The following is a 14,463-nucleotide window of genomic DNA, read 5'->3' as shown; positions in this document are numbered from 1 at the left end:
TAGTCCCAAACTCCTAAACTCCAAACAGTCCAGCGTTAGCTGTGCAACACTTCTTTGGGCTTAATTTTCAGTGAATTACAGTATTCGCTCATGAGAAGTATTCAGGAGGCCCTGCCGGAAGGTCTGTCAGAATCCAGTTTGCCTGGCACATGTGTGGTTAAAATTTGCAGATGCGACACTGCAAATAAACAGATTCTGTGCACGGGAAGGGTTGGGGGCAGCTGTGTGGTTTTAGTATTTAAAATTTTACATGTCTAAAGTGTTTTTAATTAAAGGTAAATTATTAGTTATTTAAATCCATATTTATATAGATATGAAAAGCCACATTAATATATACTTTATATGTGTGCGTACTTTGTACTGAATAAAATGGGTGTGGTACAGGATCCGACACGTTTCCTGTTGTGTTGAAGTAAAAACCGTTATTTTATCGGTGGTGATTGCATGTAAATAATCAAAATGAACCGAGAAGAGGAATTAAGTAGCAAAAGTCAACATTTCCTGCGCTGCCACGTCTGTTTAGCTATCATGCTCATGGGATAAATGGGGCCGCTACCGCCAGCAATAAACGTGTAGTTCTAGTGCTTTAAAAAAAAAAAAAGTAATACTCTAAAACCATAAATTATGCTTTATTAGGAGTTTAAATAGTGTGAATATACATTTGCATTCGTAGTTGCATTTTACACGAATATTTGTGTAGAATATTTATTAATGGGGGTTGAAATAAAGGTGTTTTCTCGAAATACAAAAATTTGAACTCTTTAGTGAGTCAGTCAAATTAAGAAAATCCACTGCGGAACCAAGTTATAGAAGACGTTCCTTTGGGTGCCGAATTCGTTGATACGCATAACCAACGGGCTCGGTAGTTGAGATGAATGGAATGATGTTAGTTGTAAAAGCCTAGACTTTTCTTAGGAATGAAAACTGGATGCAAAGATCTAAACTTTAGTCTGTATCTGTCTATTTGACGGAGGGGCATAGTTCCCATAATTCACGGTTAAAGAGCTGTCTGTGAGTGTGTGTAGAGCGGAAGCTAATTAGCTGCTAGCCTGCTTAGCTAACTGCTAGAGTAACAGAGCAAAGATGGTTGAAACTATGTTTGACCTGCCGGTGGAAAAGCAGATATTTTACGCTGTCCTAGGGTTTTCATGGACAGTATACCTTTGGGAGGCATATCTTTCTTACAGACAGGTGAGTCAATTGTTTACCAGATTAAATCCCTTTGCTTTATAATAAAAGCAGAGCGTAAATCAACGAACCGCTGACAGTGGTTAAAACGTTTGATTTTAATCTCCCGTGAACTCACTATGAGCTGTGTCTTTCATAAAGTCTGCATTTAATATAGGATATTCTGACAGTTGAATATGTGATGCGACCAAGGGGTCCGTTTAGCAGGGTTAGACTTTTATTGCTATTCAGTATTCTAGGTATTTAGTTTCAAAACACAACAGCGTAAGATTTCTTAATACGAAACCACAAAGCTATGAGTCCATAATCAGCTTGCTGGAAATGTTTACTGGTCTATTTCACGCCCAGACACGTGGATGTGAAATATGAAGCTATTTGAATCCTATTAAAACATTTTTTTATTCACTTCAGTTAAGCCACATTGAAAAGTATCTCACGACAGTGTTGGGATGGGTGTAGTTCCTCTAGGAACAGGAACTGATGTAGCAAATAATACAGAGAACGTCTTTAACCGAGAACATTATCACGTAGTCTTGATATGCTAGTACACACATGGAAAGAGTGCAGAGAGCAAGTTTTATGAGAATATGGACAAGGATTCACACGATTATCAAACACAATTGGCCTTCCTGTAAATCATTAGATTCATGGCAGTAGGCAATGTTTACTTGTTCTGTGAAATTTCTTTAGTTCAAATTTAGTGATTAAGAGCTAAAAGACTTCAAAGTAGATTTTGGTATCCCTAGTATAAAAACCCCCCACACAAATTATTGGCCTCACCTACCAGCTCAAAGGTCGAATTGTTGCAATATCGTTCACACGATTGTATAGTATTGACTCAACAAGTTAAAAAGTTGCTCTTTGAAACACATATTTAAAGGAAAACATCAAATTGGATTAGTATTGATTATATTATGTGATACTTGTCAAGTTTTGAGTTTAACACTTGAAAAATGCACATCTGAAATACGTAACTTGGACAGTTACACTGACCGCATTGGATCCCTACATCAGTACCTTGATGATTTTCACTGTTAATGTAACTTTATGCGCACGTCTTCCTACACTGCAGAGGAGGATATATAGAACAACAACCCATGTACCGCAGGAGCTGGGCAAGATCATGGATTCTGAAACATTTGAGAAGTCACGTCTTTACCAGCTGGATAAAAGCAACTTCAGCTTTTGGTCTGGACTCTATTCTGAGACCGAGGGGACGGTAAGATCATTTAACTAAAAGACACCGTTGTTTTAGCCTAGTAACTCATTCTGTATGCCACACATTTAAAATATTGTGCTCAAAACGGTTTCAGCTGATTCTGCTACTGGGTGGAATACCATTTCTGTGGGCTGTCGCTGGTTCTGTGACTGCTCGCTTTGGATTTGGTCCAGAATACGAGATCACCCAGTCCCTCGTGTTTCTGACGCTTGCTACCCTGTTCAGTGCTATAACTGGACTCCCCTGGAGTTTGTACAACACTTTCGTCATTGAGGAGAAGCACGGCTTTAATCAGCAGGTACACTGGCTGGAATGCACTCACTGTTTGTTGCCGAGACTAACTTGAGTTTGATTGGATTGAAGTTAACACAGTTGATGGGCTCCAGAGCTCATATTGAAGCTGTGTCTTTGTTGTTTAATGTCAAAAACACAAACGATTTAAAATGTAATAAGAACTTTGATGGACTGAAGTTTTTGACTGTGAAATTTTGTCTGTTTAAACCCAAAATGAATTCAAAGACCGGAGAATCTGTGAAGAAGTAAAAAGAAATCAGAACTCTAACACACTGTATTAATCTCCTGTTTACTCTGTTCTCTTTTAATGTCTGCTCTTCCTCTCAGACGTTGGGGTTTTTCCTCAAAGATGCCGTGAAGAAGTTTGCTGTCACTCAGTGCATCCTGCTTCCTGTGACCTCCCTGCTGCTGTACATCATAAAGATCGGCGGAGACTACTTCTTCATTTATGCTTGGCTCTTTACCCTGGTCGTTTCTCTGGTTAGTGGCGCATTCGCCTTGCTCTGTGAAAACGTTGAAAATGCATCACTGTGTAATAAGAAAATGGGTTTCTTGTCAGATAACTAGTGAGAAACTCAAAAGAAGTACATAGTTGATACTACACCTGTAATACATCCTGTCATCTCTGTCTTCTAAGGTACTTGTAACCATCTATGCTGATTACATTGCTCCCCTGTTTGACAAATTCACACCATTGCCAGATGGAGAGTTAAAGACAGATATCGAAGCCATGGCCAAGAGCATAAGCTTCCCCCTCACCAAAATTTACGTAGTTGAAGGTATGTCTTGAATGTGTCTTTTTAGTTATCATTCCCACTGTCACAGAGTGCTTGCTCATTGTGGGTCGTTTGTTGGGGATTTCTCTCTGTTGTTCTAGAGTCTTTTCCTTACATTATCAAGCCCCTTATTATTACATTGCAATCATTAGTATGTTGTTTGTTTTTTTTTTACATTGTGGAGCGATGGTTGGTTGGAGATCCATGAATTTTTGTCTTGTTTCCAGGTTCTAAACGTTCTTCACACAGCAATGCATACTTCTACGGGTTCTTCAAGAACAAACGCATTGTGCTGTTTGACACACTGCTGGAGGATTACTCGCCGCTCAACAAGGCTGGAGAGTCACAGCCTGAGCAGCCAGAGAGTGATGAGACATCCAGCGAGTCTAAAGCCAAGCCCAAGGTTGCGAAGAATTTCACTTGATTCATAAAAACACTTTTAAAGACAGAGTATTCTTACTTGTCTTGAAACACACTTTGGTTGATTTTTGCTTGATAACAACTGGTCTGAGAGCTTGAAAGATATATATCTTTTTTGTCATTAAGCTCTGTTTTGCTTTTAAAATCCTTTAATAAAGGATTGGGAAAAGCCCAAAGTATTAAATGTATTAATGTTTAGGCTTGATGTTGTTGGAAATTTTAGGTGACTGATTTTGAATCTTCTGTCACAGAACAAAAAACAAGGATGCAACAACCCAGAGATCCTTGCTGTTTTGGGTCATGAGCTTGGCCATTGGAAGCTTGGTCATACCGTCAAGAATATCGTCATTAGTCAGGTGATTTCTCCCAGATGGATGTCTTTTTGTTTTATCCCAAAGCATATAAAAGCCTGATTAGATCATACTACAGACATTCAGAGATTGAACTGAATCTATTTTTATCTCTTCAGATGAATTCCTTCCTGTGCTTCTCCTTATTTGCTGTTCTGATTGGACGTAAGGAGCTGTTTGTAGCTTTTGGCTTCGATGACAGCCAGCCCACATTAATAGGCTTGATGATTATCTTCCAGTTCATCTTTTCTCCTTACAACGAGGTATGTGTGAGATCATGAAAGTTTGAATAATTAAACCCTGTTGTTTTGAGATGTTTAAATATTTCTCTTCTTCCTCGCTTTTGTAGGTTCTGTCTTTCTGTCTGACGGTCCTGAGTCGCAGGTTTGAGTTCCAGGCAGATGCTTTTGCTCGCGGCATGGGCAAAGCCTCAGAGCTTTACTCGGCTCTCATCAAGCTGAACAAAGACAACCTGGGCTTCCCTGTTGCTGATTGGTTGTTTTCCATGTGGCACTATTCCCACCCTCCTCTCCTTGAGCGCCTCAGAGCACTGGGCAACACCAAGCAAGACTGACGGGGCAGGAAGGGGGAGCGGCGACCGCTGCCTCCTCCGAAGGGCCTCCGCAGACCGCTCCTGGCCCTGTGATGCACCCTGGTCTTTTTCCTTCCCTTCTGCCCCCCATTAGCAAATTTTATCTTATTTTATCCTTTTCTTCACTTGCCATACTTTGTTTTGTTTTTTTTTTCTTTGAAAGTTAGTTTTAAACAAAACCAAAACATATCAGCACAAGGCAACCATAAAAAAAATCTAAGCCTGTACTGTTCTTTTTCTTTTATTCAGAAAAACCATTTACACACTTGCTGTGTGTGATAGATCTGGACAACGTGTAAAGAAAAAAGCAATTGTCAGAGCACATATCAGATTTCTCAGATTGCACTCATAGATTTGTTTTTAGAAATCCTTTTATTTTTGTACAATTTATTCAGTACATCATTCTTTTTCCCTTCTAAGTAAGCTCAAATGAAATTGACAAGTTATTTGGCTGTTAAATGTTAAGTTGGTTTTTTTTTTATTTATATTAATTTAAGATGATTAGTCATACAGTATATTTACTCATTACAATGCTTTTTACAGATGCACGGGCCAGATTGATTTGTACAGCAAGTGCAACATTTATTGTCAAGTTCAAGTGAATATTCATGAGTCTACTAATCAATTCAGTGCTTTTTTTAATTTTTATTTAAAGAGAAACTCTGTAGATTCTTTGTCACAGTGACAAAATACGAGTGCCTCCAATTCTCCTCTTTGTACCCATAATGATCACCTAGTGAACAGAGCGGTGCGAAATGTTTCGTTTGAACATTACATTAGACGTGTTATTTTTGTTTTGTTTTTTACATGCAATGAGGGGCTGCTGTTTTAATTTTCTTAAGCACCTGCTTGTCATGTAGGGTCCAACCATACCTGTACATATGTAACTTTGGTGATTAGAGTAATGATATATGGAGTGAATTGTTGAAAAAAAAATGTTGAATGTGATTTGAATTTTTAAGTTCGTGTAGAGTTTCATAGTTTTTGTTTGGTTTTTCTCTTTGTTTCATGCCAGCGATACCTGGTAAGCAAAGTATTTATAGGGGACTTATGGGAGGGAGATGGCAAGATTTCACCACGTGAGCCAGAGTTTGGTTTGCTCAGAGAGGGGGTGTATGCTTTCTTTGCAGTGTTGAATAAAATCTTCTAAGCATTTATCTTATTTGGGGTGCTTGTTTTACTTAGAAAAAATTTTGCGAAAATCACACAAAAGATAAGATTTACATCCAGTGATGACTTTGGAATATATTTTTAATTTTACATATATATGTGTGTGTGTGTGTGTGTGTGTGTGTGTGTGTGTGTGTGTGTGTGTATACACACACACACACACACAAAATGCTCACTGGACACTTAATTAGGCACAGCCTGGTTGGACCCCTTTTATACCTTCAAAACTGCCTTAATTCATATAGATATATTCTCTGTATGAATTGAGGCATTTTACACCATATCTGTAATGCATAGATTCAACAAAATGCTGGAAACATTCCTGAGATTTTGATAATTATATAATGGCATCACACAGTTCCTGGGCATCCATGAAGCAAATCTCTTGTTCCACCACATCCCAAATATGCTTTATTGGATTGAGACCTGGAGACTCGAGGTCATGTGAGTACAGAGATGTTCTGATCTTTGGCTAGAAGGATGCCAAGAAAATATCCCCTGCACCACCAACACCAGAACCATTAATGCAAGGCAAGACAGATCCATGCTTTCATGCTGTTTTAAAAATTCTGACCCTAACATGAATATGACAGCAAAAGGTAAGTCTTATCAGATCAGGGGAAATTTTTTTTCTTTTTTTTTCCAGTTTTGGTGAGCTTCTGAGATTTGTAGCTTCAGTTTCCTTAGCTAACAGGAGTGGCACCTCATGTGATTTTCTGCTGCTGTAGCCCATCTGGTTCATGGTTTGGCATGTACATTCATGTATTTGAATTACTGTTGCCTTCCTACAATCTCTGTAAACTCTAGAGATGGTTGTGTGGGAAATTCCCAATGGATCAGCAGATTTTGAAGTACTTCTAAAAACCATGCTATGGTCAAAGTTAATTAAATACCCTTTCTTCCCCATCCTGATGCTCAGCTTAAAAATAAATTGATGTTTTATAAACTTATTTCTTTAGATAAAAAATTACTGTGTACTAAAATATCAATTTAAAAAAAACCCAATTCACAAGTTATTTAATTAAGCTATGTAAAAAAGTAGAAATAACCATTGTTATTGTTGATTTTGTTTTTTTGTTTAAAAAACATTTTAAACCCCTTTTTGTTCACTAGCTGTGAATGTATATAGTATTTAAATTAATTAAAAAATGAATTAAAAAAATCACACATCGTGTTGCGTTATTGGTATGTAGCATAACAAAAATTATAAGGTTAGCTGCTACGTAAAGAGAGGCAATGCGGTGTCCATTTTTAAGACCATACCACTGCGGGAATTAAACACTGTGTTTTTTCTGCACTATGTTATTATTCCATGTTATGTATATGAAATATATTTAGCAGATAAATTGAAATAATACATCATCGTATGAATAGATTTTTTAAATGTATCATTTAATTGAACTAACGTATCTTCTGTTGGCACCCCCGCCTTGGACATAATGGCGCCGTCCTGTGGTGTATTTTTGTGGACAAGGACAAGCTCGACACTACTTGTCAGTGGTGTTTTCATAAACATGGCGAGGTTTTTGAGGCCTAATATCAGGACTTTTGTCACCTCACAGCTGAGAATGTCATCCGACCAGGTAATAAACGTCCTGCAACCGCCTCACTTCATTGCAAATACCGTGTAACCGTTATACAGCGGTGTGACATGTTTAGCCTCATCATTTTTGCTAGCTGAAAACCTTAATGACAGGTTCACCTGCTGTAGCACTGTGGTATTAGCTTTCTAATTGAACATTATTACCTAATAATTATAGGTTATATATGCCAAGGGGGTTAATTTTGTATGCACTGCCACCTGTCAGACTATTCAGAAAAAGAATTTGGTTTTGTGAGCTGCTTTGTCCTCTCAGACGTTTAGGTTTTGCTCAAAAAGCGTTTCTGGTCTGTTCGAGATATCTCCATTATCACCTTGGAAACAAAGAAGCCTTTTAACCCACTCAAAAAATATAAAACCTTGACCTTCAACGTGGGCTTGTTTTCACAGTGTCCAGCAGATTCACCTTAATATCACACAGAAAGCCCTGATCACTAAAGTTGAGAAAGAAAGTAACTTTAAGAAATGTTTAATTTTAAGCTGCCATCTGTTAAAGAAATGTCTTTATAGAAAATACTCAGAGCTCTATTTTTTATTTATGCATTTATTATTGGGTTTTGGGGTTTGTTTATTTTTTTGCTTGTTGCTGAGTTAATTCACTAAACTTGTTTTTCTCTTAAATACTTCCCCACCCACTCAGCTGGGTGAGCTGGGTAAAGGTGCCGGGAAAGGTGGTGGTGGTGGAGGCTCTATCAGAGAGGCAGGTGGATCCATGGGGAAGAAGCAGGCTGCAGAGGAGGAGATGTACTTCAAGTATGAAATTCAACTTATAGAGACAGTTTTTTGTCCACTTTTTCCACCTCTTCTACATGAAAATAAGCTTGCGTGATATCTGTCTTTCTTCATATAAGGCGCAAGGAGAAGGAGCAGCTGGCAGCACTAAAGCAGCACCATGAGGACGAAATTGATCACCACAAAAAGGAGATTGAACGTCTCCAGCGCGAGATTGACCGCCACAAGGGAAAGATCAGAAAGCTGAAGCATGATGACTGAGTGAAGCCTTTAAAATAAAACAAAAGTTTTGTTTTTTTTCTCCTCACTGTCCAAGACTCATTTAGTAACCACACTAGTTTCTGCGTGCACTGTGTTATGCCAGTCATGAATGTTTGAGTGATGGTACTTATGTAAATTCTTGAAAGGTATTAAAATTGATTAAAAGAAATGAGTACGGGTTCCATGGCATGCTCTCCAAGAACATTTTCCTGTGTGATGTTGTTCATTGGTGTGCCGTATGTCACAGGTACAATGCCAAAGTGAAAAAGACTAAATATAATCTGTGCTTCATGCAACTGTTTTATTTCAGTGAACAGTTTGTGAACTTGTGAGAAACATTGTTTTCAATGAGCAACAATAGGCAGCAAATCAAGTGATAAAATTGACTAAGCTGCAACCAGCACACCTTTAATGTGAGATATAAAAATGGTAAAAAAAAAAAGATAATTAAAGTTATCTGGCACCACAAATATGTGACCTGGTCAATATGTGTTTCAAACTGCTCCTTAAAGCCATCTTGATCTGAAGTAGGGTAATATAAATTTAATACTATTAAGATCTTTAAAAGTATTTAACACCTTTATGATTTCTTTTTTCTTTGTTTGCTTTTTGCCTACCTAGCCTACCTAGGATATTCAAATTGATATCATAGGTACATCTACTGAGTTTTCAAGCTTGAAAGGACTTTACCACTTATTTTTTTCTCCCTTCCCCTTTAGAAGTGGACACTGGTGCATTTTGGATCATTGTCCTGTTGCCTAAACTAAGTGTGCTTGAGCTTCAGGGCACAAACTGATGATGGAACATTCTCATTCAGCATTTTCTGGTAGAGAGCAGAATTACAACAAGTTGTCCAGGTCCTGGAGCAGCAAAGCAAAACTGCGATTGCTATATAATTAATATATAATTATATAATACATAATAGTATACATAATTTATAATACTGAACTTAATTCGCCCAACAGTGGCGCTATTTTTTCATAGCCTGTGAGCCACGAGAACGAAGGAAGCTGTCGTCACTTCCGCCCACCCCTGCCTTTTACCACGAGCAACCCCGTTTGTCTTTCTTTTCGCACATCATGGCGGACCGGTTCAATAAGGTGGGAAGCTGCTCTGGAGATATTATATCATTTTTCAGCTCTGTAGGCAAAATAAAACCTTGTGTTTTGCAGTTAAGCGACTGGCGATAACTTGGGACAGCTTTGTGTAGTCGTTGTTTTGCTCAGTGTTTTTTCTGAGACCTATTTTTAGGGAATGTCTGAGGCAGCTCGCTATAGCCGAGTGAGCGTGCCTTCATCATGGCAGCTTCCCTGAGTCAACGCTGTTAGCTTGCGAGGCTAGGTTTAACGTGTGTACTGGATATATGGTCGTATGGGAAACGTACCGGCAAACTTAACTAAATTTAATGGGTGGTATTTCGTTGCTTCTGTGTAGGGAACCTTTCATGACATTTCAACTCAAAAAATACAAGGTTAATCGTCAGCGCGGTTTCGTTTAGATGCTAAGCAAACGTCATGTCTCAACCGGCAAGTCAATAGTGTCCCATGTGCCATTTATCACAGTGACGTGGAGCCAGAAATACAGTTCAGTTCACAGTAAACCCCTTTATTAAACAGTGATGGGGTTAAATGCGTTTTATTACCGTTTAACTTGTATGTTAGTGCAAGGCTGATAATGTGACGATTGTCAAGTAGATAGTAAATGCAAGTTGATTAACATTACTATACAAGATTATAGGGGAATTACTAGGATGTTTTTTCACGGTGAGGATAAAGCATTGATATCCTTTTCCCCCACCTTTTATTTTAGGTTCTGCTGCTTGATGGCAGGGGCCATCTGCTCGGCCGACTTGCTGCCATTGTGGCTAAACAGGTTCTTCTGGGTAAGTTTTCAGAGATTAATAGGAATTTTGGTAATAAACAATATAAATGTTTGATAATAAACAATTTAAGTTAAGTATACACTGTGCGATTTTTGGACTGTCCTAGTCAAGAGGTTCGAATTTAGCTGTTGTATCACACTACATGCATGGACTCCTTGGAGCAATATCCTGACAGTGTCAGAAATTTTGTAGCAGTATCTCATAATGAGACTGCTGCTGTACCTGCTGACCATTCAGTAGGAATGCAGTGCAAACTAACCTGAAATAGCTGAGCCATTGTGGGGTGCTGTTGGAGGTAAACTGTGCAAAATAAGGTGGTTTGGATTGTAACACATAATCTAGTATAGTTTTACACACCTGAACTGTGGACAGTGTCAGTAGTATTGTTTCTGAAAATACTCATGATGTCCACTTGCTCTGGGAATTCTCTAGTTACTGGCTCTTGTTACATAGCATCAGTTAGGAATTATACGGTTATTCGAGCACTAGAAGGATGAGTATTTGATTTCCATTCCAAAAAATTTGATATTTGTGTCCTCATGTGTAGTTCAGGTGGGTAATGTCTTTAAAAAAACACTTGCATTTTGTATGTGAAAAATGACTGTTTGTGCAAAAGTCCTGCAGAGAGCATTGTATGCTCTTTCTACACATGGTCCAGATGCAATCACACAAAACATGCAGACACACAGATGGCTACAAAGACCGACCAATGCTACGATGAAACTTTACCTTTAACTTCCAGACTTGTGTCAGATCCATGTCGCACAGTGTGTTTTGCAGCATGTAAGACTGATGAACAATGTGTTCATAGTTGGCTGCTGTTGTGTCATTCTGTCGATGATGACTGTATTAACTGCCTTGGTTGAGTTTAACGACAATGAGAAAACTCACATGCACTACCATCTGAGACAGGAAACAAACAGTATCTGCACCTGTTTGCTACTCTCTTTAACTGTTGGGATTAACTTTTGGCATTTTGTCTTTTAGGCCACAAAGTGGTGGTGGTGAGATGTGAAGGCATCAACATCTCTGGCAACTTCTACCGTAACAAGCGTAAGTAGGGTTATGTCCTATTTTCAGTCCTTTAAAATGCTTGTTGTCGGTGATGTTTTACTAGTTTGAGTTTCACAGACCATGAGAAAACCTTACATGCACTACCATCTGAGGCATCAGCATTACTTAATAAAGCAATGGTTGCCCCTTGCATGTATCTTGATGTATGTGTAATGTGGCTAATGTATATCTCTTCTGGATCATGTGCCTGTTTGCAGTGAAGTACCTGGCTTTCCTGCGCAAGAGGATGAACACCAACCCCTCTCGTGGTCCGTACCACTTCAGGGCTCCCAGCAAGATCTTCTGGAGGACCGTTAGAGGTGAGGAAGTGACACTACCGGCACATGAAGGGGTGTATTTGCATTCATCTATGATACTTGCTTAGCACAGTAAAGCTGTTTATAGCAAAGCTAATGATCTATTGATGAAGCAGACTTCAGACATCTGACTTTTTTTCAGTTTAGCATATGTTGATGGAAACTGAGGTTGTTTTATTTTTTTAAAGCACAATCTCTCTTTAAACAGGTATGCTGCCTCACAAAACCAAGAGAGGTCAGGCTGCTCTGGAGAGGCTGAAGGTGTTTGATGGTATCCCCCCACCCTATGACAAGGTATGCTGGTAATGTCTTTCCTTAATCTTTACGGCCCCCACAAGTGGCTTTGACTGTGCTGTCTGTGATGCCATACATCTTAACTGCCTTGTCTGAATAGTAACCATGAAAAGAAATGATGTCTGAGACACGCTGCCTATAGCAGTTCAGATGTGCTGTTGTCTTCGTTATCTGATTTTGCTTTATTTGATTTACAGAGGAAGCGCATGGTTGTCCCAGCTGCTCTTAAAGTTGTGCGTCTGAAGCCCTCTCGCAAGGTGAGCCTACAAGGTTGTTTTTTGTTAAGGAAAGAAAATAAAGGGTGACAATAAGGTTACTCCATTTACGATTATTCGGCTGTAAATTTTGAGTTTGGCAGGCACAACCATTTAGTTTGTGAACTGTTGCTTTCATATGGTTTTTCATTTCTCCCTCAGTTCGCCCTCCTTGGGCGTCTGGCACATGAGGTTGGCTGGAAGTACCAGGCTATCACAGCCACTCTGGAGGAGAAGAGAAAGGAGAAGTCTAAGCTCCGCTACACCAAGAAAAAGACACTGATCAATCTGACCAAGCAGGCAGAAAAGAACGTCGAGTCCAAGATTGCAAAATACACAGATGTTCTGAAACAATATGGAGTTATTGTCTGAGCTAAACTCATCTGGCCAATAAAGATGAATACATGTTTATAAAATGTGTCATGACTATTTTATTTCTCATTGAAGTAAACTGCATTTACTACAACATGAATATGTTTAAGACGAAGACACTGCTGTGAGTGCAGCTTCTCTTTAAAAATTGTGTGTAGGCAGTTGTATTAGTAGCTATCACAAGAAGGTAGCATTTGTGTATTCATGGTTATATTTACTTGGAATATGAAAAGTATCACTCAGACTTTTGAAAGGGTTTTAAAAAATAAATTTGTCAAGAAGCATCACGAATGTAGATGTTCTTCAAAAACAAGTTTATGGTGCAGAGCTACGTGTAATCTAAGCCAGGAAAAGCACATTGGAGTTGCTTATTTTTCTTACATGATTTTGCATAATGTGTAAAATCAAAACATAATGAAATTTGACATCTGACCCACTAGTTTTTGAATTGTATAACAATTTGGTGCAGCTGTAGAGAAATAAAATTTTAAAAAACTGAGAAAAAATACAATTTATGCATGTGGGAACTTCTCATTGGAACCAAGCTTAACAACCAGCAGAGGGCAGTGTTGAACTGCGACACTTCCAAGCGTTACAGTTAACTAAAACATTTAGCGTTTTAGTTAAAGTAGTGTTCATATATGATAACACACATCTAGAATTCAATTCATTTGTCTAAAAATAGAGAAAACACATAAAGTTATAAAAAGTTCAATGGCAATTTCACCAATTTGATTCTTTCTCTGGTTTTCTCTCGATATCATAAAAATATCAATATTGTTATTTTTAATAAAATATGGTGTTGTGACATTCTGTTGTGGTGACTTGGTATATGTTGGTGAACTTAAGTTGCTTTTTTGATGGTGTATGGTTGCCTGTTTTTCTACGTCGCCCTAGCTGCTTTAAACTCACAGTGCATTGTGGGAGTTTTCTTTGACTTCTTTTTAAGTTAATAACCCAGATTCTCAGGTCACCTCTTCTCTTTTTCTGTCTGTGCTCTTTGCACTTTAATCTTATTATAGCACAACGGAACATGTGTGGTGACAAATCTGTTATACTAAAGCAGGACAGTACCATGTAGCTCCCGTCTTACTTCCTCTGGTTAGATTCCCAAGAATATCCTTTAGCAAAAAACCTCTGCATGCACCTGCCTTGGGTTTTTATTCAAGTACTTCGTAGTATGTTAAAATGATTAGTTGTGCATGTTTTGGCAATGCATTCGAGTCTTATAGTATTTCCTGATTTTACATGATTGTGACTGTGCTGAAAATACTGCTTAACCCCCTGATTAAAGTATATAGTCCATGAAGGAAAAGCTGATAACACCATCCTTTCTATGTTGGCCTATCCTGTCTACTTATAGATATCCACATACTAAAAGCACACATGCCTTCTATAAAAGCTCGCCCACTGAGGATCAGGCAGGAGGCCAATCTGCTGCCTTTCTACCTGCGTTAAGGAGGGGCGTTATGTCTCCACCAACAGATGGAGAAATTACTGTGACGGCTCCAAAAATGAGATATTTTGTGATGCTGCCAGCAGCAGATCACTCTCTAATCACACCATCTGAAACAGATTGAAGAGACCATGATTGTCTGAAACTGCTCCTGCAAGCCAAGCCTATTATGGGTTCCAACATTTATAGACAATGCCCTACCCTCATCCCAAAAGAAGGTGCTTCAACTGTGA

The 14,463-nt window shown here is 38.6% G+C and overlaps 3 protein-coding genes and 2 non-coding genes across 5 annotated transcripts; all 5 read left to right on the top strand.

Annotated features, from left to right (window-relative positions):
- Positions 1-812: 812 nt before the first annotated feature.
- On the top strand, positions 813-5,996 carry zmpste24 (zinc metallopeptidase, STE24 homolog). The gene is made up of 9 exons (XM_004540463.5): positions 813-1,191; positions 2,261-2,407; positions 2,502-2,705; positions 3,029-3,181; positions 3,339-3,480; positions 3,705-3,880; positions 4,149-4,253; positions 4,367-4,510; positions 4,597-5,996. The coding sequence occupies exons 1-9, from the start codon at positions 1,084-1,086 to the stop codon at positions 4,819-4,821; spliced, it is 1,404 nt and encodes a 467-aa protein (XP_004540520.1). The 5' UTR covers positions 813-1,083; the 3' UTR covers positions 4,822-5,996.
- Positions 5,997-7,428: 1,432 nt separating this feature from the next.
- atp5if1b (ATP synthase inhibitory factor subunit 1b) lies at positions 7,429-8,771 on the top strand. The gene is made up of 3 exons (XM_004540462.4): positions 7,429-7,592; positions 8,250-8,362; positions 8,461-8,771. Exons 1-3 carry the CDS (start codon positions 7,449-7,451, stop codon positions 8,600-8,602), a joined length of 399 nt encoding a protein of 132 aa, XP_004540519.2. The 5' UTR covers positions 7,429-7,448; the 3' UTR covers positions 8,603-8,771.
- Positions 8,772-9,612: 841 nt separating this feature from the next.
- rpl13a (ribosomal protein L13a) lies at positions 9,613-12,818 on the top strand. Its single transcript, XM_004540461.5, has 7 exons — positions 9,613-9,702; positions 10,412-10,484; positions 11,472-11,537; positions 11,756-11,857; positions 12,063-12,148; positions 12,346-12,405; positions 12,565-12,818. The coding sequence occupies exons 1-7, from the start codon at positions 9,682-9,684 to the stop codon at positions 12,772-12,774; spliced, it is 618 nt and encodes a 205-aa protein (XP_004540518.1). The 5' UTR covers positions 9,613-9,681; the 3' UTR covers positions 12,775-12,818.
- On the top strand, positions 11,315-11,397 carry LOC111501722 (small nucleolar RNA Z195/SNORD33/SNORD32 family). Its single transcript, XR_002721634.1, has one exon. It is a non-coding gene; the product is annotated as a small nucleolar RNA Z195/SNORD33/SNORD32 family (small nucleolar RNA).
- On the top strand, positions 11,580-11,655 carry LOC111501723 (small nucleolar RNA Z195/SNORD33/SNORD32 family). Its single transcript, XR_002721635.1, has one exon. It is a non-coding gene; the product is annotated as a small nucleolar RNA Z195/SNORD33/SNORD32 family (small nucleolar RNA).
- Positions 12,819-14,463: the final 1,645 nt, after the last annotated feature.

Source organism: Maylandia zebra, linkage group LG19 (assembly GCF_041146795.1).
Source record: "Maylandia zebra isolate NMK-2024a linkage group LG19, Mzebra_GT3a, whole genome shotgun sequence".
NCBI classification, from domain to species: Eukaryota; Metazoa; Chordata; class Actinopteri; order Cichliformes; family Cichlidae; genus Maylandia; species Maylandia zebra.
Note: the sequence above shows the minus strand (reverse complement) of the source record. Positions and strands in the feature narration are given on the sequence as shown.